The sequence below is a fragment of the Mugil cephalus genome, chromosome 12 (genome assembly GCF_022458985.1).
Source record: "Mugil cephalus isolate CIBA_MC_2020 chromosome 12, CIBA_Mcephalus_1.1, whole genome shotgun sequence".
Lineage (NCBI taxonomy): Eukaryota > Metazoa > Chordata > Actinopteri > Mugiliformes > Mugilidae > Mugil > Mugil cephalus.
Window position 1 is genome coordinate 27,293,882 of NC_061781.1, and position 20,331 is coordinate 27,314,212.

Sequence of the window (20,331 nt, forward strand, 5' to 3'; positions counted from 1 at the left end):
TGAAATCTCTTCACTCTTATGTTCTGTGGTTTTATCTTGCAGCATTAGGACCTCCAGCTCAGACTCCGTTGTGAGGACAACTCTGGTTTCTTTCCTCTGTTTAGAGTCAGTAACAGATATCGAGCCTCTCAGTTCAGACCTTTCATGTCTCTGCTTTACAACGTCCAATAAAACTGATGCTTCATCCGGAAAAAGTGCTTCATCTTCAACCTTTTGAGCTTCTTTCCGTTGCTCAGTCTCAACAAGACTCAAAGCCGCTGGACGTTTTAAAAAGAAGAAGAAGAGGAGGCGTCATGTGGCGGCGCCAAGAGGTGAGGACAAAACACAAAGACAAGCGTCAATGTTAGGAGATGACACACATTAAGAAGCTTGATGATGATCCAGAGCAGATGGATCATCATCATCAAGAGTTAAAGACTAGAACGAGTGTCCATCTTGTTTCCAGATGGTCGGTACCTTTTTGATCCGGCTCAGCGTCGGTGGGAAGAATCTTCTCAGTCTGCTTCACTTTTATTTAAAGAATGTTTTTAATCCAAGATGTTTGAAGAGAAGATTTTAAAAGAAGAAGATTCAGACAGTTAACAAACACACAGACATGTGCGAAGAGGTTATGAAGCTCTGAAGTAGAAGTTTAAGAATAAAGTCCATAAACATCAGGTCAAATGATCAGAGGTATAGTCTAAACCAACACAGAGTGAATAACCAGCGCTGTCTCAGCTGTACCTGTAGGAAGAACTTCTTCAGGCTTCTTCTTCTCTGGTGTTTTTAAAGAAACTGTTTTATCTTTAGGAACCTCTGGTTGCTTCTTCGACACCTGTTCAGGTTTCAGCTCTTCAACGTGTTTCTGAGGAACCTTCTCAGGAACTTTCTGAGGCTTCTTCTCAGCTGCTGGTTCCTCTCTCACCTCCGTGATCCCTGGGTGCTGTCTGCCAGGTACTGTTTCTGGTATTTTGTCAGGGATCCTCTGAGGTGCTCCATCAAACTCCTTCTGAGGTTCTTTTTCAGACAGATGTTCAGGTTTGGGTTTAGGCTTCAACGCTTTAAGAGGTTTTAAGACAAACACGACAGTAAAGAACATAACACTGTGCTGACGCACCAGTAAACAAGGAACTGACATTATATTTATAGTCATTAAAGGTTCAGTCTCTGGAGAACAAGACAATCTGTCAGAATATATATTTATATTCTTATTTCATATGAGGCTAAATAACTAGAGCAACCTGCTGGTTTAAATGAATCCAGTACCTTTTTCGGTCTTTGGTTCTTCTCTGGGAGGAACAACAGCAGGTTCTTCTTTCTTATCGACTTTCAGACGCTCAGGAGGTTTTTCCTCCACAGGAACTTTAAAGAGTTAATTCAAATATATTAGAAGCTTTTCAAACTGAAGAGTGTTAGAGATAAACCTTAATCACTCCACTGAGTGTACGACAAACACAAAGTGCAGCCCCATCGTCAGAGAACAGAGTTTTTTAGAAGAGGATTTAGTTTGAGCCTCAGGTACCTTTAACCGCCGAAGGCTTCTTCTGTGGTGCCTCCTCTTCCCTCTCCACCTTCTGAGGGACTGGAGGTGGAGGAGTGACCACCTCCTTCTTTGTCGGAGCTTCGGGTACTTTAAAAAAACGTTCATCGATATTATTATTAAGTCAAACGCTCGTTCCAGACAAACCAACAATTCTATGAAAGGTTAAAGAATTAAGACGTTTGCTTCCACAAACACAAACTAATCTAGACACACAGAGGATGAGTCAGTTAAAGAAGACAAGAAAAGATCAGAACTGCAGCTCAACCTCATGTTTATACCTTTCTTCTGAGGTTCCTGTGGTGTTGGTTCTGGTTTGGCCTTTGGGGGTTCTGGTTTTGCCTTTGGGGGTTCTGGTTTGGTCTGTGCAGGTTCTGGTTTGGACACCGCTGCCTCTGCTTCAGGTTTCTTGACCACAGCTTCAGGTTTAGGAGGCTCCGGTTTCAGGACTTCTGGTTTTGGTTTCTCTGGTTCTTGTTTCCGTTTTTCTGGTTCTGGCTTTGGTTTTGTTTTTTCTGGTTCAGGCTTAGTTAGTGGAGCTTCAGGCTTGGTCTTTACTGGTTCTGGTTTGGGAGCCTCTTCGGGGACTTAAAGCAACATTCAGAAGGTTAAAAGACAGCCAAAGATTTGCTTCGACACTTGAAGCTCAGTAACTTTTCAGACAAACACACACAGTTGGACTCAACACGCATCCAAACAAAGCAGGGAGTACCTTTGGATGGAGGAGTCGCCGGCTTCTTCACTGGTGCCGGCTTGGCTTCTGGCTCCGGTTCATCCTTAGTTGCAGGTTTAGCTTCAGCTTTGGAGGCAACTGTAGCTTTAGGCTTTGGTTCAGGCTCAGCCTTGGGCTTGGCTTCAGGCTCAGGCTTAGCTGCAGGAACCATTTTGGTCTCTGCCGGTGCCTGAGGCTTGGGCTCATCTTCAAGTACATAACAGACATTAGCTAATGTTAGCATGAAGTCGAGGTGGCATCTAAAATTCATCAAGAAGTGTTTGAAAGAACGAGAAGACACTCAACAGATAGACACACAATGATGAAGAGTGAAATTAGAATAAGTACAACACAGGACAGAACAAGACAAACGCTAAGAGGTGAGAAGCGTGGTGGAGTTTAGAAGCGTGGTGGAGTTTAGAAGCGTGGTGGACATGAAGCTAACACTCGGACTAGTTGGACAAACAAGTACCTTTCTCTGGCAAGCCTGGCTTCTTGGCCGGTGGTGGAGGGGCAACATCTGGCTTCTTAACTTCCTCTGGTTCTTTTAAGATACATTCAAACACATGATAAACTCAACAAACAGAACAGGACCGAAGAAGAACATTGTCTAAACTACACTCTAAGACATTAGTATGGCAAGACGTGAGATGTTAACAATCAGATGTCTCTACCTTTACGGGCAGGAACTTCTTTCTTCTCCGGGACCGAAACTACAGGAACCTTTTCCTCCACTAGCTTCTTGGCCTCTGGGGCTTCAAGGTTTCAATTAAAATGTTAAATTTACACAACACAGAGACATGAAGGGAGAACGTGAAGCCAAATATCAGACAGACACAAAACTACACAAGAAAGACATGAGTAGCTTTGCTGGTACCTTTAGGAGGAGACGGCTCCTTCACTGCTGGTGTTGGCTTCTCTTCAGGCTTTTTCTCAGCGTGAGGAACTTAATGGTGTTAACATCATAAGCCACGAAGTATTCAGAAGATAAGAAGAAAGACAGGACAGAGAGACAACATTGTATCACATGACTGAATAAAGACGCCACAACCTCTGTTAAACAAGGACCAAACACCTGAGGAGAGATTTCTGCTGAACAACTGGGCCTGTGGACGTATTACTGCTGATGATCGCGGACACAGTTTCTGGTCATGTCCTGTTATTCAGACTTACTGGAAAGACGTATCCACAATATTCGTGAAAGCATTTGGTTCTACCATCAACACAACCTTCACGTCTCTCTGTGTTGGACAAATACCTGGAACAAACGACCTACTGCTACGTAGCCTGGACAGCCTCTGGCCTCTACGTTGGACTTCTGTTCAGTTTCATGCAACTTAAAATGTCTCTAAATAAATAAATAAGCAGCCAGCTTTGTTTTTAATCTACTGAACGATATTTCTGTTCAATTGGAAACTCTGTGTGATGCCAACTGTCTGAGGACAGTTCAGTAAAGTAAAGATATACATCTCTGTCCTACCTTTTTTGGGGATTTCTTCTCTCATTTCAACTTTCTTGGTCTCCACTGTCTCCTCGATGGGAACTCTGACAGCTGGTTGGAAAAAAACATATCAACACAGTCAGGATCAGCATCACTGTGACTGGTTTAGTCTCAATGGTTTATTCTCAGAAATCCTAGAAAACCAGAAACACACCTCAGACCAGTTAGAGGTCAATGATTAGAAAAAACAACCCAACAAACAGTCTGACCTACGGCCGCTGTTAGGGAACTAAAAGAGGTTAATACGAAGAAAGAAAACAAACAAAAAAAGATTAAACAGGACGACAGATGTAAACACAGAAGCCCGGTTTAGGAACAAAGACAAACGTCCTTCCTGTGATACCTGTGGACGTGGACACCTGCTGAGTTATCTTCTCCTCTGTCCAACTCTGATACTCCACTGAAGTGGGATGGAGGACAACAAAGACGAATGAGATAAACACTCTGTGACAAAGAACTACTCATGGCATCATTTCAGGTCTAACAAAGACTCCGTCTGAGAGCAGGTTGTAGTTTGTTTTGTTTTTTTCCTCTAATGAGCGTGAAGCTGTGCGACATCTGCTGGTGAAAACAGGAACTGAACAGAATTAACCTGATATCTTGGTGGTGGCTACATTAGCACCAACTTTTATCTCCAAGCTACCAGGACACTGGATAACTGTTCACTCCTACCTAAATGTCAATGAGCGACACACGCCTGATTTCCAAAACAGCTAACATAACCTTGGATAAGCTAAAACCTAATATTGCACCTAGCATAATGCTACAGCTACCAGTTTGCTGCTATCTTAATTAATGCTGTATTTTTTAAAGGAACTTAGTGAAAATGACAAAATAAAATGTTGTCACCTTTCTGGTTTGAGTTGGACCACGAAGGATTAAAGGAGACATGTTGTTCATCAGCAGATGTCAGACTACAACCAGATTTAACATTTAATTTCTTTCATTCTCCAGATGGACTTTGACTGAAATGTTGCTAGTGAGTCTGATGAAGATGAAGATGAAGAAGATTTTGACAACAGAGAAACAGGAACACGTGATGACGACAGGACAAAGACAAACAGGGTGGAGATGGTGATGGTGATGATGATGATGATGATGATGATGATGATGATGATGATGATGATGATGATAAACATGAGTGGCAGATGTGGGTAAATACACATTCAGCTGTGTTTTGATTCACTAAATAATCACTTCATCGTTAATAAAAATCAACCTTTAGTTTTAAAGACAACTTTTAAAAGCCCAATTCTGTTCATTGCAGTTGAGTCTAAACTGAATTGGCCTGATTTTTCCCAGATCTGCTCAGATGTTTGATGGAGAGGATGAAGTAAATAAAGTCGTGTTGTACCTCTCTGCTCCACCTCCACCTCTTCTTTATAGTGATACGAATATTCAGCAGATTCTTTAGAAAACAAAGATGCAGTTTTTTGTTGTGAACAAAGACGAATGATTAGTTGAACTGTTGATGAGTTCATGAGTAAAACCAAAGAAATAATCTGAATTTAAGTGTTAATGTCAGGCTGGGGTAGACGTGACCAGTAAATACCTTTATGTTTAATCTCTTCTTCGTACTGATAGAACTCAGATGATTCTTCAGGAGACAAAAACATGTCCAGAGATTAATCTACAGTCGGATTCTAGTGCTGGTCTAAAACCCATGATGTCCTGACTCTTACCTTGGATCGCTGCTGATGAAGGCACTTCAGGCCTCTGAACTGAGGAGTCTGGGATATCTACAGGATACGGGATCATGTTTAAGCCAACACTTTACTTTCAATCGGACAGATATATGAACTATAATCTGAGCAGTGGTAGAGGAAGAACACCATATAAATGCTTATTTCACCAAAACATTCTGATAAATCCTCCTGCTTCTGAGATTTGACCAGAGTTCTTGGAAGGTAGAACATTTATTTTCTGTCCTCAAAGATGGTAAACCAGGAGCATTTAAAGTTGTTATGTGTGTAAAAGAACAAACAGTCTGTGTTGTTGGTTACATTAACACCAACATTTTGCTTAACATTAGTAGCCACCAGGACACTGGATAACAGTAATTGCATTGCATTATCCGAACAACAAAATACTCTAATATATGCCAATAGTTGGCATCTGCTCGTACTTTCTGTCAACTGAAAACAGCTATTTGGGAATAATAAAGCTCAATGCTAAGCTAAGCTAAGCTAAGCCAACCAAAGCAAATGAAACATTTTGGACTCTGGTGAAGATGGACAACAAGAGGACTTCCAACAATGTTCCTGACCAATTAGCTTTGTAGACAACCTAGTAGATAAAATACTCACCGATGGGAACCATTGCTAATTCAATTTCTGTGAAAAGGGGGAAGAGTGAACAAAGCATTAAACACTGAAAGAGAGAACAGCTGAACACAAACACAGAAGATGTCGCCTGACTAGGAACTGTACCTTTGCCAGATAAATAAAGCTCAGCTGTGCTCTTAGCCTCTCCTCGGGGCTCCAACCTCACAATCACTGAGTACACGCCTACATGGGATTAGTAATGAAGACGTTTAACACTCAAGGCATCAGAAACAGTCTACACGGCTCTGGGGCTCGATGTCGCTCTACACACCTTCATCTTCGATGGTCACGTTTCTTATGACCATGAAATGTCTTCGGCCCTCGCTTCGGAAGTTGTACTTAGGGCTCTCTTTCAGTTCCCAGGTGTCTTTGTACCACGACACGATAGCGTTGTCGAAGGACACCTCACACTCGAAGGTGGCCGACTGGCGCTCGTTGACTTCAACATTGTGGATGCGTTTGGTGAAATGAATTTGTTCAGCTAAAACAGATACAGACGTGAGTGGGTCAAGGTGTTTGGTACGACAGCAACTGAATGGTAGTTTGTCATCGACACAACATCCACATGGTTAGAGGAATGTTTATGGGATGGTTATGACGCTGGTTGTTGTTGTCGGTGGAGTTGAGTCGATGTAAAAAGACAATGAATGAGATGATGGACTTTTATTTTTTGTTTGTTGTTTTTTGTTTTTTGCAAGATAATCATGAAGAAGGTTAAGACAGAGGAAGTAAAATCCCAGAAGAAAGAGAAAAAAGAGACGTCCAAATTTCCAGCATTAGTCTCAGAGTTTGATGAGTCGAAAGAGGTTAGTAGGCGGTGAGAGCATCCACCACGTCTACAAGGTAGCAGGAAGGTTTCCAGGTACAAACCTTCCACCCACAGGTCAGCCGAGGACTCCAGGTCCTGGTATCTGCAGGAGTATCTGCCCTGGTCTTCAGCTTTCAGGTCTCTGATCAGAAGCTTCTGAACTTTGTGTTTCACCTCGGATGTGAACCTGCCCTTCATCTCTAACTGCTTCCCATTTCTAAACCACTGAGCCTCTACGTTAGGGATGGACAACTGACAGGACAGAGTACACGACTGGCCTTCCTTACCCGCTGTGTCCTGCAGGTGCTTCTCGACCTCTGGCTCTGAAAGACAAAATAAAGATGAACATGACTCATCTGAATGAATCACCTGAATCATCTGAACGTGAAGGTAAAGGTTCTAAAACTCATTCTGCTGAAGCTTCACTGAAACTCGAGGGGTTCTTAAGCATAATGTGGGTTTTAGGAAGAAGTCTAAACTTTTCGCGCTAACACTGATGCCCCAGCTGTGGTTATTTAGCGTAGCTTAACTACGATTAGATGAAGCAGACTGGACTGAAGGACTGCAGCAGGCCTTAGGGGTAGAGTCCTGGTACTGACCCATGACGGCGAGCTTGGCGCTGGAGATGTGGGGCCCACAGACTACTCGGTAGTTGCCCTGGTCGGACAGCTCACACTTCTTGATGCGGAGCAGGTGGCGGTCGCCACTGATGCTGATGTCATACTTGTCGCCAGTGTCCAGTTTCTGGGTTCCCTTGTACCAGGACAGGGTGATCTCTGGGTAGTTGATCTTGACCTCACATTCGAACACGGCCTCCTTGTTGGTGAAGACGGACTGATTGGAGATGTCCTTCAGCACGGTGACGGGCTGCAGCAGAAACAACAACCAGCCGGTTAACATTATGAGAGAAGCAATAATCTATGAATTATAATCAGTTGTTCTCAAAAGCTTTTATTTATTTATTTATTTATTTATTTTGATCAAGGTTTTTTTATTAGAATTTTCAAATAGTAGACAGTGTCCTAGAGGGGCTTACAGATAATAAAAAAAAAATACGAACAAACATAATAACACTAAAGGAACAAATACAACATCCCCGTCCCAGCCCCACCCAGTACCAGGCAGAGAACATATATAATACACACTGAGTCAGACCACCATAAAAGAAAAAGAGCAAGAGAAACAAAACCACAGATAAAAGTTACATAGCAACGCTGTCAGCATCCATATCCTCAACAAAGGTCAAAAAAGGTTGACAAATTCTGGAAAACTTCTTTGTCGCTCCCCTGACAGTATATCTAATCTTTTCTAATTTAAGATAGCACATGACTTCCCTGATCCTATGACTGTACATCGGTGTAATACGATCTTTCCATTTAAACAATATTTATCTCCTGGCCAGGAGAGTAGAAAAGGTCATCATGCTGATTTCCCACCATATAAAAGGGTCATCCTCTGGGGTCACCCCAAACAGGGCAACAAGAGGAGATGGTCTCACTACTCTTCCTAATATCTTACCAAAGGTCTCAAATACAGAGATGGGCATGTCCAAAACCTGAGCAACAGAGTAGCTGGAGCCTGTCTGCATTGATCACATGTGGAATCTATGTTGGAATTGGACAACTGCATGTCTGAGACATATGGAGGAGGAGAAAATTCTTTGGATTATTTTGTGCCAATTATCATCCGAAACTGATTCACCTAAGTCTGTCTCCCATTTATTCTTAAGGAGATCTAAAGGTGTCAAATCATGCATGCTAAGTAAATCATATTTCAAAAGCTTTTATACCCAACCCTCTAGAGAAATGTTTCATTTGGTTGTTGAGTCTCAGAGACCTCTGCTCCTTCCCACCGCTGTCAGACTCCAGAACAGCTGACAGGAGTCTAGGAGAGACTACTTCATGCCACTGTTCACTTGTTCAGTTTCTGTTTACATTCTCATTTGCACATCAATATTTTGCACTAGTGATCTTTATATCTTTTTTTTAAAAAAGTTTTTTTCTTTCATTTTTTATATTGTTGGTATTTGGGTGGACGACAAAAAAAGAAGAATTTCATTTTACAGGGAAACGTGTTTCTACCCTGAGCATGTGACAATTAAACTGAATCTTGAATCCTGAACTCTAAGAACTATACGACAGTCACAATAACTTAAGTCCTGTGTTACACTCAAGTGCAATATCACATGTCCTCTTGTGCAATACTACTATGTCACTTTTCATTTTATTTTTTAACCACGCCTCACTTTATTTATTTGTCATACTTTATCTGCTGTTTTACAGTTTTTTACATATTGGTCTTGATGTTATTTTCCACAATTCATCTCTCTCCTGTTACGGGCAGCAGGCCGGCCATTCTACATAATATGCTGTTTTTTGCCCACTTTTGCAACTTTTTTTTCTTTTTGTTATTTTATTCTCCTTCTCTTATTTTATGCACCGCTCTTTGACCTCCTAATTGCCCTTCGGGGATAAATATTTTTTATTTTTTTTTTATTCTGATGATAATCAGGGGTCGTTTGCCCTCTGGTGGATTTATCCAGGCACTGCAGCCACTAGCTTTTGGCAGCCATTTCAAAATGGCCACCAACATGAAGTTTTCAGGAGTATTTAGTGTTAATCCAGCTTTTAGACATTTATATAAATTTTAAATGACCATCATAACCTATAGAATATATATTTATCAGTCCATCTGTATCTGAACAGAAACTGCTCTTTTTTTCTACTCCAAGTCAAAATAAAAAATAAAATCAAACAAACTGAAGTGATTGAAATGTTTGATTTACAATCAACTGCAAATGAAAAATAAATTGTTTTAAATGCTTGATGAATCAAACAGGATCCAAAACAAAAATCATATGAGGAAACAATGATGATTGTGTGGTTTAAAGGTCCCATCAGGACTATCTCAAAGAAACTATCCGGCGTCACAGTCACATGACTAAAGTGAACATATCCTGACCTCGGTTCGCTCCATCCTCTTCTGCAGGTCGGCCACCAGTCGAGCCATGTCTTCATCAGACTCTCTGTCTCCACGTTCCATTTCCTGTCACGAGACAACAGAACTCATGAGTTCAGACGTCACAGACACAAACCAGTCAGACGGAGGACGGAGGAGGACGTTACCGGTCTTCCACTTTCTTCTGCTTTCTCCTTCTTGAGCTGCTCGATGGCCTGTAGCAGGCCTCGGTAGTCAGTGATACCGTACATCCGGGCGTATTTCTCATACTCTTTGGGGTCAACGTTTCTCAGCAGCTCAACGATGTCGATGTCCTTCTCCTGCTGAGGACTCTTCTGCTTCGATGGTGTCCTGACAACCAGACAAACCAGACGTCATGAGCACTTTAGGATTTAAACCATGAGAGAGGTGGATAAAGAACGCTTTGACTCACTTCTTCAGTTTGGCTCGAAGGTCTCCTTCCAGCATCGCCGCCTCCTTCTTTTCCTCCACTTGCATGTCAGCGCTGCACTCGATCTCTCCATGCTTATTGGAGGCCACGCATCGGTACTGACCTGAGTCCGACTTGGTCACATCCCTGATCTCTAGTTTGGCCTCCTGACCCTTCTGTTCGATGGAGATCCGGCCACCCTGGTTGATCTGCCGCCACTTGCCCTTCATCCACTTCACGTTGGGGATGGGGTCGCCGCCCACCTTGGCGATGAAGGTGGCGGTTCCCTCTGTGGAGCAACATGAGTAAGGAAACATTTACTCTGGAGCTTGTTGAAAGACGGTAGAAGGTGTTTGCCGCCTTCGAGGGAATCTCAGCTTTCATTTATGAGGTTTACAAAACCACCAGAGGACAACTACCATAAAGCTGTGGCAACCATGATATCAATAACTATTAGCAGCTGGTGGCTACATTAGCACCAACCGTTAGCTCCAAGCAGTTTGTTACAAACGTCTGGTTTCCAAACCAGCTAGCATAACTTTGGACATGCTAACATAAAGCTAAACACTTTTAAATTCAAGTTGTGTTGTATGTATGTTGCGTGTCTCACTCTCGGTCACGTGTTGTGTCTTGGGCTCCTCGATGAAGAACAGATTGTCCAGTTTCTTTTTCGGAGCGGCGGCTGGAGCTTCAGCCGGAGGAGGAGCTGCTCCTGGTTTCTCTGCAACAACAACAACAACAGGTCATTTTCATTCACACACCTAAAACCAGACTAAAACCATCAGATCCAGTAGGAACAAGCTGGAAAAGCGCAAACATGTTGAACCAACCATTTCTAGAACTTCATTTCCAAAGACATTTCTAAAGCTGATGAACACATTTAGTTATTTACAACTATTTCCATTAAAACTATTTAGGACCATGTCCAAAACTATCAGGTGTCCAACCATTGACACATCATTTCCTGATTGGTTGATGGATGCATTTTCCCACCAACAGGAAAGGTCTGTCATGTTTTGTTTTTTCCTGTCTATCATCTGAAGCTGGCTAGCTCTCTCCTCTTGCTAGCGTTTTCCTTTTCAACGTTGTCCTCCGTGCACTAAACATGACGACAACACTCAGGAAAAAAACTCACCAGTCTAGTTTTACTTGGTCTAGCAGCACTATTTAAATACTGATTTATAAGTTGAAGTTTAGAAACAGAGACTCAGTGAGAAGTATCTTGATGGTGCGTCGTCTCAAGCTGGTCTACTCCAGAGGGTTAAAACAAAACAAAGCGAGAGTCCTACATTTAAATAAATTAAGCATTTTTTCCATAAACACTCAACTTCAACAGACAGTTAATAAACATGTGACTAAAGTCCAATTGTTACCTTTGACGGTGACCTTGGCTTTGCAGAACTCGCTGCCGGCCTCATTGGTGGCCTTGCACAGGTAGTCGCCGGCATCGTGTCTAGAGGCCGGGCTGATTTCCAGACAGGCGGTCCCGTCAGAGAAGCTGATCTTGGTGCTGCCGGCCGACGTCAGGTCCTTCCTGTCCTTCATCCACTGGATGGTCAGAGGCTCCGAGCCGCAGACATGACATTTGAGACTCAGCTTGTCTCCCTCGTCCACGGTCACTGCTTTGAGAGGGACGTCAAACACCGGCGGCTTCTTGGCTTCTGCAGGAGAGACAGCGTTTAGATAAAAACATCCAAAGATGAAACTAAGAAGCTACAAAGATATGAAGAGTGTTTCCACCAAAGAGGAATCCCTTCAGAGATGCTTCTAGATAAAGATGGAGGCCGGTGCAGTACCTGAAGAGAATTTTTAAGAAGAAGCCCGTCCTGACGTGAACCCACCTGAGATGCCCACAGTGACAGAGCAGGACACTGTCCCAGCCTCGTTGGAGGCCCGGCAGGAATAGCTGCCGCTGTCAGCCACCTGACTGCTCCTGATGCACAGCACGGCCACATTGCTCTTGAAGCTGATGTCGTATTTATCGGAGCTGGAGATCTCCTGCTCATTCTTGAACCAGGTGACCGACACCGGCTGTGAGCCGGAGACTCGGCCCTCGATCTTCACCAGTTTACCCTCGACGTCCTCGATGCGCTCCGATGGCTTCTTAGTGAACACAGGGGGATTTTTACGCTCTGAAGACAAGAGGAGAAACTTTGGTTGAGGAGATGCAGTGAGGTTTCTCCACTAAGAAACGCCCTCAAAGGGCTTCAGTGTTTTTAGAAGAGGGGGCTGAAGTGAAGTGGCCTGATGTAAAATACCTTTAACAGTGATATCAGAGGAACAAGAATCCTTTCCCATGTCATTAGAGGCATGGCAGAAGTATCTCCCTGTGTCGGCCTTATCTGCCTTTACAATGGTCAGGTGGGGGGTGCTTTCCTCACAGGTGATCTTGTAATTACCCCCAGAGCGAATATCTTTATGGTCTTTGGACCATGTGACTTTAATGGGGGCGGAGCCGGTCATGTGACACTCTAGCTCGATGCTGTCACCCACTGTCACCTCCTGTGGTGACAACTTCCTGTCAAAGACTGGAGGGTATCTGGGCTCTGCAGGATGACGAAGGAGGAAGAAGGTGAGACAACAACACGGAACAGATCCACCAAGAAATAATAACTGGACTTTAAGAAAGAGTTTCTCAACCTCAGGGTTGGGACCTCACTTACATTCATGTGGTGCTTTTAAAAGAGCACAGAGACACTTAAAAGATTTCTTTATAAAAATTACAAATTTTCACCCAAATTTCCAAGCATCATACTGGTTCAATAAACTGGTCCAGTGTTGATCATGTTGTTGAGTCCTTGTGTCCAGTGTGTGAGTCTATGAGTCTTCTAGATTAAATGTTTGTAGTAACAGCTGATCAGGGTCTAATCTGATCCCATTCAGATCAGAACCAGTTCAGTTGTGAGATGTTGGTGGTTTCCTCTCATCAGCTGATGCTACAACATTTCTACTGGATGAAGGTCAGGACTTTGACTTGTTCCTAAACATTCATATGGTTCTTCTTTAACTGTTATCTTTTTCTACTGGTGGGACAGGAAGATTTCAAACATATTTATGAAGAAATGTAGAAACATCTGAAGGACATTAAGACACTGTAGTTGAGTATGATCATGTCAAATGTCCAGACTTAATTTTTTCTCAACTTGTTCTTTGTAAAAAGCCTTTTGTTGGTGAGGTTAAGATAGAGGAGCTTTCAGATAGCCTGCACGGCTGCGTCAACAACCTGTATACAATATAAAGTAAACTGTACACTGCTGTGTAAAAAGATCTGCGTGAAGAACCTGAAGAGTAAAGGCTAAATGTGCAGGATATTTCTCCTTTGTCTTCAGGGCAACAATCAACTTAAGGGTAAAACTCAAAGGTCACCAGAAGAAAGTTGAGAAATTCTGAAGCATGGAGTCAGACTGAGACTGTTCCTGAACATCCTGAGGTTAAAGCATCATGAAAACAGCGGTTTGTGACTGACAGACCTTGCAGGGTGAGCTTGGCTCTGCAGGACGTCGAGCCCACACTGTTGGTGGCCACGCAGCTGTACTCCCCAGAATGCCTCATCTCACCGCGGCCGATTTGCAGCACAGCCGTGTTATCGTCGTAGGTCATGGAGAACTCATCTCCCTGTGTCAGCGGCTCACCGTCCTTCAGCCAAGACACCTCGATGGGCGAAGAGCCGGCAACGCGGCACTCGAAGCGGATCGGCAGACCCTCGGTCTGCTGCAGGCTGGTGATCTTCTTGGGGAAGGACGGCGGCGTCTTGGCCTCTGGAGAAGACAGAACATCACATTAGTAGTTCTACTTCTGGATTTATACATCTACCTCCACTATACTGAACTGTTTCTGGTTCACATAATACAAATATTATGCATCACTTAGATTCATGAATTCGCAAAAGTTTAAATCTAAAGGTTTGCTGAACCCGGCCTGAAACCATCAGAGCAGCTCTAAGAAAAGCTCCTTGGAATAAGAAGAAACAGAACGAGGCTCATATCTGTAAAAGTGTTACAGTAAGCAACAAGTTATTTTCCCAGAAACCAGGTGCTACCTTGAACACTGAGTTTGCAGGTGGAGGAGGCAGAGCCAATCCTGTTCTCCGCCTTGCAGGTGTACTCTCCGACGTCGGCCTTGGTGGCTTTGCTGAGCTTCAAGCAAGCGATGCCCTTGGAATACTCCAGCTTACAGGTGGGGCTGGACCGGACTTTGCCATCGGCCTTGAACCAAGACACTTTGATCTCAGGAGTTCCCGCAACTTGACACTTCAGACACACAGCGTCACCGGCCGTCACCTCCATGGGCTCCAGTGATTCCACAAAGTATGGTGGCTCTGTGGACACAAACACCAGAGAACATCAGTGAAGGCATCAGATTCTATCAGTCCAGTCTCCATGTGGTTCATAGCTGATGTAGAATCAAGTAGATAGACTCTAAAGGACCCAGAAGATAATAAAAACTAGATCAGTTTGGTTGTCAGCTTTTTGGATTCGATGAAATATTGAGACAGAAACAGAAATCCTGACAAGCTGGATGTAGCTAGCTGGTACTGGGAATCGGGTGGAAGGATTAAATATCTTATTCAACTCGAGTTACTAAAATCAGAGATGTTGCACTAACCAAGGATGGACACTTCAGCCTCACACGTGTCCTTTCCTGCGTCATTGGACACCTGGCAGCTGTATCGTCCTGCTGCCTCCTTGTCGTCAGTGTTGAGACACTCCAGGATACAGGAGCTTTCTGTCGTGGTGATGTTGTATTTGTATGAAGCAAAGATCTGCTGGCCGTCTTTGAACCAGCTCACGTTGATCTCGGGAGTCCCAGTGTAAGCGCACTCCAGCATCAATGGTTTTCCCATCTCAACGGACACATCCTTCAGCTTCTTGGAGAAGGCTGCCGGCTCTGAGAGACACGAACAAACAACACTTGTTGGTCTGTAAATATAAAATATGTGGACGTGGTGGTGGACAGATCGACATGTAGTTTCAGACTCACCTTTGACGGTGAGGTTCACTGGACAGCTTTCCTTTCCTGCGTCATTAATGATCTGACACGTGTATTCTCCAGCATGAGATCGGTCAATGTTGAAAATTTCCAAGACAACCTGGTTATCCTTCAGAGAGAAATCAAAGCCATGTCCACACAGGATCTCCTTAGTTCCTCTGAACCACTTCAGTTTGAGGGGGGCGCTGCCTTTGACCATGGCTGAGAAGGTCGCATTGGAGCCCGGCATGGCCTCCAGTGGCTGAGGTGGAACCACGAAAGATGGAGGTTCTGGATGTAAACAAAGACATTCAACAGGATGGACTTCGTGGACAAATGGAGAAAAACACAAAACTAATCCAGACAGAGTCAATGTTCCCAGCAGTGACGTGTATTATTAAAATAAAACTAAATGTTATTGTACTTCAACAACTTTCCTACAAAAATATGGACATTCTTTGTTATTGTTCAGGTTCTGATCAAGTTCAAAGAACCATGTGACCAAGTACAGCTCAAATATCCTGATGTGTTTTGTCTCTTGGTAACTTTTGTGGACTTGGTTCAGCCTGGTATCCCAGAATGCATTTCACAGGCTTTAAATTATAGAATGATCATCCTCCAGAGTCCACACTTCAGATCCAAACTTGGCAAATCTGAACTACATAAGCTTCATACCGGCATGCTTGGTACCCTGCACATCCAGTTGCTCTCAGCTTGTTTTGAGGATTCATTTACTTTGGTTGGCCGGTTTTTGTGGGCTGATCAACCACAGTTTCACACCAACACATAACCTGACACCTTCACAACAAACACGAACAGTCATGTGAAGAACCAAGGATTCACCTGATGGTTGTGAGGTAAGTTACACATTTAATACATTAAATGTCGGCAGCAATGTTGTTCAGAACCGACTGACCTTTGACGACCAGGGAGGCTGTGGTCTCGCTGGATCCGGCCTTGTTCACAGCTTTACATTTGTACACTCCAGAGTCCGATAGCTTCAGAGTCGGCACTCTGAGCATGCAGTTGTTGTCGCTGAAGGAAATCTCATAATTGGGTCCGCTCTGAATCTCCTGCTCATCGTGATACCAGGAGATGGTGAACGGTGGTGAACCCGACACTTTGCACTCCATCTCTCCCATTGTTCCAAACACTGCGTTACAGTCCTTCAACTTCCGTGAGAAAGTTGGGGGAATCGTCTTATCTGTTGTTGAGAGAGAAAAACACAAGTCAGTGAAGGTGTTGCACAAAGTATCTGATTGATGTTCTTATCATCCAGCTCCACGTAGGAAGAAGACACCAACCTAAGACAGTGAGGTTAATTTTGCTCAGGTCCTTCCCAACTTCGTTCATAACTTCAAACGTGTATTCTCCAGAGTCCATTTTCTCAGCTGAGAGCACGTTCAGGCTGGAAATCATCCGGGAGAATGAGATCTTGTACTTCCTCCCAGACGCCAACTCAACGCCGTCTTTGAACCACTTGGGCACGAGCTCTGGGGTTCCGCACACTTTGACCTCCAGGGCAGCCATGTCGCCAGCCGCCACGCTCAGAGCGTCGGGCTTGTCGACGATCTTAGCAGGTTCTGGACACAACAGAGAAGGAGCAGAATGTGATTTTACTCAAAGCTGACCGGGGGAGGAAGGCTGTAAAAACAAGAACTTCAAGAGAAAGAGAGAATTATATGATTACAAACCTAGAACAGTCAAGTTAGCGAAACACTCCACACTCCCAGCATCATTTCTGAGTTGGCAGGTGTATTTGCCTGCCGTGGTTGCATCGGCTTTAAAGACTTTAAGTGCGACCTGGTTGTTCTCAAAGGTGATTTTCCTGTTGTCACCGTCCCTGAGAATGTGATCCTTGTCTTGAACCCAGGACACAGTAATGGGTTCAGAGCCTTTTACAGTGGCCACAAGGGTCACCTCCTCTCCCAGTATCACCGTCATGTTTGACAGTTTCTTCACAAACGACGGCGGCTCTGAAGAGAGGAGACAAACAGCGCAAAAGGGAAAGTCAGCATGGTGACAAAGTAATCTGAAAATCTATTACTTTTGACTTTCATTTGAGACTATCGCAATTTCTACTGACCTCTGAGTTTAAGTGACGTCTGGCAGGTGTCACTTCCTACACTGTTTGACACTTTGCACTCATATTCGCCGGCGTCCAAGGACTCTATCCCAATGACATGCAGCGTAGCAGAGCTGCCCTCGCTCACCATCTTATACTTCCTGCTCTCCATCAGAGGTTTCCTGTCTTTGAACCAGGTGATCTGGAACGGAGCTGTACCGCTTATCTCGCAGTACAAACTCACGTCCTTACCCTTCAGCCCTTCAACGGGCTGAGGTACTTTGACAAAAGATGGTGGGTCTATAAAAAGATCAGGACACTGTTAAATAGGAAAGCACGAGAAAATAGTCCAAGACTAGATCTTAAAGCTGAAACCCGTAAACACAGGATTAAGGTGGACTAGGATGACGTGTTCATGTGGCCCCGAGTTTAACCTCAGCTAAGATGGCGATGTTTATGTTAACGGAACTACAAATAATTTTACCGCTGGAATTACAGCTAAGATGGCCAAACAGATACAGAGTTTTGTTTGGGTTCCTGACCAGATTTATTAATTTTAGATGCAGCTAACGTGGCAAAACTGATTAAGGTTGTTCAACTAAAAGGGACAGAGTTGTTAGGGGAATTTGTTGAGGATGTGTGTTTTTGTTGTGGAAGGATGGTGGAGCTATTAAAGAGTTATGGGTGTTTAGATGCCAAGGTGGCAGAGTTAACGGGGACTACAACTAAAAAGGCAGATTTCTGTATTGTAACGTTACAGTTAGTGGTGGTGGTAGTAGTAGTGGGGGTGTGTGTGTGTGTGTGGGGGGGGGGGGGGGGGGGGGGGGTAAAACATGGATAGAGGAGTTATCAGGACTTAGTTACAGCAAGGATGGTGGGTGGCTGTGGATTTAGTTGGAGCTACAACTAGCATGGTGGGATTTTGAGAAAGGTTATTTGGACTACAGTTAATATGACAAGGTTGTGAGGTATTATGTTGTTGGAACAACAACAAGGACAGAGATGAGATGTAGTTGGAACCAAAAGTGGTGATTTACGGATACCAGCTTTAAGCAGCAGAACTAAGACCTCAATAACACACTGAACAGGCAGTGCATCAGAGAAAATATGTTTATGAAGTCAGTGAGAAGCTGACCTTTAACAGTAAGTGTGGTGCTGCAGCTGACACTGCCAGCATCATTCTGAGCTTCACAGGTGTAAACTCCATCATCATCAAAGCTGGTGGAGAGCAGCTCCAGCACTGCCACCGAGTCAATAAATGAGGTCCTGCAGTTGCCCCCATCCATGACCTTGGTGTCGTGTTTGTACCAGGTCATTTTCAGGGGGGCTGTGCCACTGACTTTGCACTCCAGATGGAGTGACTCACCCTGCTTCACAAATTTAGCGGCAGGGAGTTTCAGCACAAACTCAGGAGGTTCTGGAAAGCCAAAAGACAGACAAGTTATCAGCTGGAAGCAAGCAAACAGGCACACAAAAGTAAGAAGCAGATGGTTGAGATGAGCAGGTGAGCTGACAGTGATGGGGGGGTTAGTTGCGAAGACAGGATGGACATGGAAAATGGAGATGCAACATAAAGGCAACAAACATTTCTGGACAAAAAGCTGCAGCGATGGAAAAGCTTGAGAGACTCCCTAGTCAGTGATGCAGACGTGGGATGATCAAAAACAAGAACTGAATTAAAAGAGTAAATCCAACCTTTGACCGCCAGGTCTGCACTACAGCGTACAGAACCAGCGTCATTGCTGACTTGACAAGAATAAATTCCGCTCTGAGTGACAGCCACTGAATAGAGATCTAAGAAGCAAGTCATCCCGTCAAGTCCTGTGAAACACGTGGGCCCAGTCATGAGCTCAGTGTCATCTTTGAACCATCGGACGGTGAAGGGAGGAGTCCCTGTAAATGAGCCTTTGAAGCGCACATTGCCATTGGGTAGAGCCGCCTGGGACTCAGGCTTAGTCACAAAGATGGGAGGTTCTGAAGACAAGAAGACGAACCAGGTTAAAGAGGTACTCACCTTTGGTTCAGGATAATATGACCAGTTAGCGTGAACAGCACGGTCTAACCTTTGACCTTGACGGATCCACTGCATGAACAGCTTCCCGCTGCATTGGTAAGTTTACAAGAGTACAATCCTTCGTCTGATTTCTCCAACTGTTCGATTTCCACGGACACAGAATTGTCCTGCTGGATTAGTTTGTGTTTGACGCCGCTGGAGATTTTGATTCCATCTTTCTGCCACTCCACAGAGATGGGAAGGGAACCGGATATTTTGCAACATATCTGGACAAACGAGCCCAGTATCTCTTGCATGTCTGTCAGAGGTTTGATAAAGCTTGGGGCAATAACTTGATCTGTTACCAAGAGAATAGTAAGAAGGAAATTAGAATTTGTCAGTGATTATGCACCATAGCAGATTTATGTTTTGTCAGACCAACCTAGTACGATCACGCGGACTTTACAGGTGCAGGAACTGATGTGGTTCACCACCTCGAAGACATAATCTCCTTCGTCCTCTGTCTGAGCTGCCTGAATCTTTAGACTGCTGATGTTGTTCTCAAACACCAGCTTGTGCCGTCTGATGGATTGAAGCTCCCTGCCGTCTTTAATCCATTTAACTTTGAGCTCAGGGGATCCAGTCACCTTACAGTCCAGACTTACTGGATCTCCAACTGTAACCTTTATCACCTCAGGTTTTTCTGTGATCTGAGGAGGCTCTGCAACGCAAAGTTTAATATTTTTAAAGTTTCTAGTCAAGGTAGGCACTTATTTTTACAATAAGTGCTGGCCATCATTAGTTGAGAACAACACATTAGTTGGTACCTTGCACCGTAAGGGAAGCAAAACACTTGTCCTGCCCGGCCTCATTTACCACCTGGCAGGTGTATTTCCCACCATGCGTCACCTCACAGGCAGGAATCCTGAGAGTCGCCACATTGTTCTCAAATGTTCTCTCAATCTTTGGATCCTCCAAAATCCAGTTCTCATCTTTTTTCCACTGTACAGAGAGAGTGGGCGAGCCCTTCACAACACACTGAAACTCTGCCAT

General features: G+C 44.1%; 1 protein-coding gene across 3 annotated transcripts in view; it reads right to left on the reverse strand.

Moving 5' to 3' along the window:
- Window positions 1–20,331, reverse strand: part of ttn.2 (titin, tandem duplicate 2) — a 179,079-nt gene that overhangs the window by 109,127 nt on the left and 49,621 nt on the right. The window contains exons 45-77 of one of the 3 annotated variants that reach the window (XM_047601646.1): window positions 18,421–18,702; window positions 17,307–17,585; window positions 16,915–17,196; window positions 16,525–16,803; window positions 16,137–16,424; window positions 15,233–15,511; window positions 14,858–15,139; window positions 14,292–14,570; window positions 13,723–14,010; window positions 12,511–12,798; window positions 12,094–12,384; window positions 11,626–11,913; window positions 10,863–10,973; window positions 10,256–10,541; window positions 9,990–10,173; window positions 9,826–9,909; window positions 7,464–7,731; window positions 7,152–7,187; window positions 6,328–6,537; window positions 6,162–6,239; window positions 6,039–6,065; window positions 5,415–5,471; window positions 5,285–5,329; window positions 5,087–5,140; window positions 4,076–4,132; window positions 3,712–3,783; window positions 3,109–3,177; window positions 2,906–2,986; window positions 2,704–2,775; window positions 2,232–2,438; window positions 1,801–2,106; window positions 1,502–1,609; window positions 1,246–1,341 (exon numbers count right to left, since the gene is read on the reverse strand). In XM_047601646.1, the coding sequence (XP_047457602.1) occupies window positions 1,246–1,341; window positions 1,502–1,609; window positions 1,801–2,106; window positions 2,232–2,438; window positions 2,704–2,775; window positions 2,906–2,986; window positions 3,109–3,177; window positions 3,712–3,783; window positions 4,076–4,132; window positions 5,087–5,140; window positions 5,285–5,329; window positions 5,415–5,471; window positions 6,039–6,065; window positions 6,162–6,239; window positions 6,328–6,537; window positions 7,152–7,187; window positions 7,464–7,731; window positions 9,826–9,909; window positions 9,990–10,173; window positions 10,256–10,541; window positions 10,863–10,973; window positions 11,626–11,913; window positions 12,094–12,384; window positions 12,511–12,798; window positions 13,723–14,010; window positions 14,292–14,570; window positions 14,858–15,139; window positions 15,233–15,511; window positions 16,137–16,424; window positions 16,525–16,803; window positions 16,915–17,196; window positions 17,307–17,585; window positions 18,421–18,702 (5,913 nt within the window). Of the gene's footprint in view, window positions 1–1,245; window positions 1,342–1,501; window positions 1,610–1,800; window positions 2,107–2,231; window positions 2,439–2,703; window positions 2,776–2,905; window positions 2,987–3,108; window positions 3,178–3,711; window positions 3,784–4,075; window positions 4,133–5,086; window positions 5,141–5,284; window positions 5,330–5,414; window positions 5,472–6,038; window positions 6,066–6,161; window positions 6,240–6,327; window positions 6,538–6,926; window positions 7,188–7,463; window positions 7,732–9,825; window positions 9,910–9,989; window positions 10,174–10,255; window positions 10,542–10,862; window positions 10,974–11,625; window positions 11,914–12,093; window positions 12,385–12,510; window positions 12,799–13,722; window positions 14,011–14,291; window positions 14,571–14,857; window positions 15,140–15,232; window positions 15,512–16,136; window positions 16,425–16,524; window positions 16,804–16,914; window positions 17,197–17,306; window positions 17,586–18,420; window positions 18,703–20,331 lie in introns of all 3 variants that reach the window. The other 2 variants (XM_047601645.1, XM_047601647.1) reach the window with 2 other exon arrangements.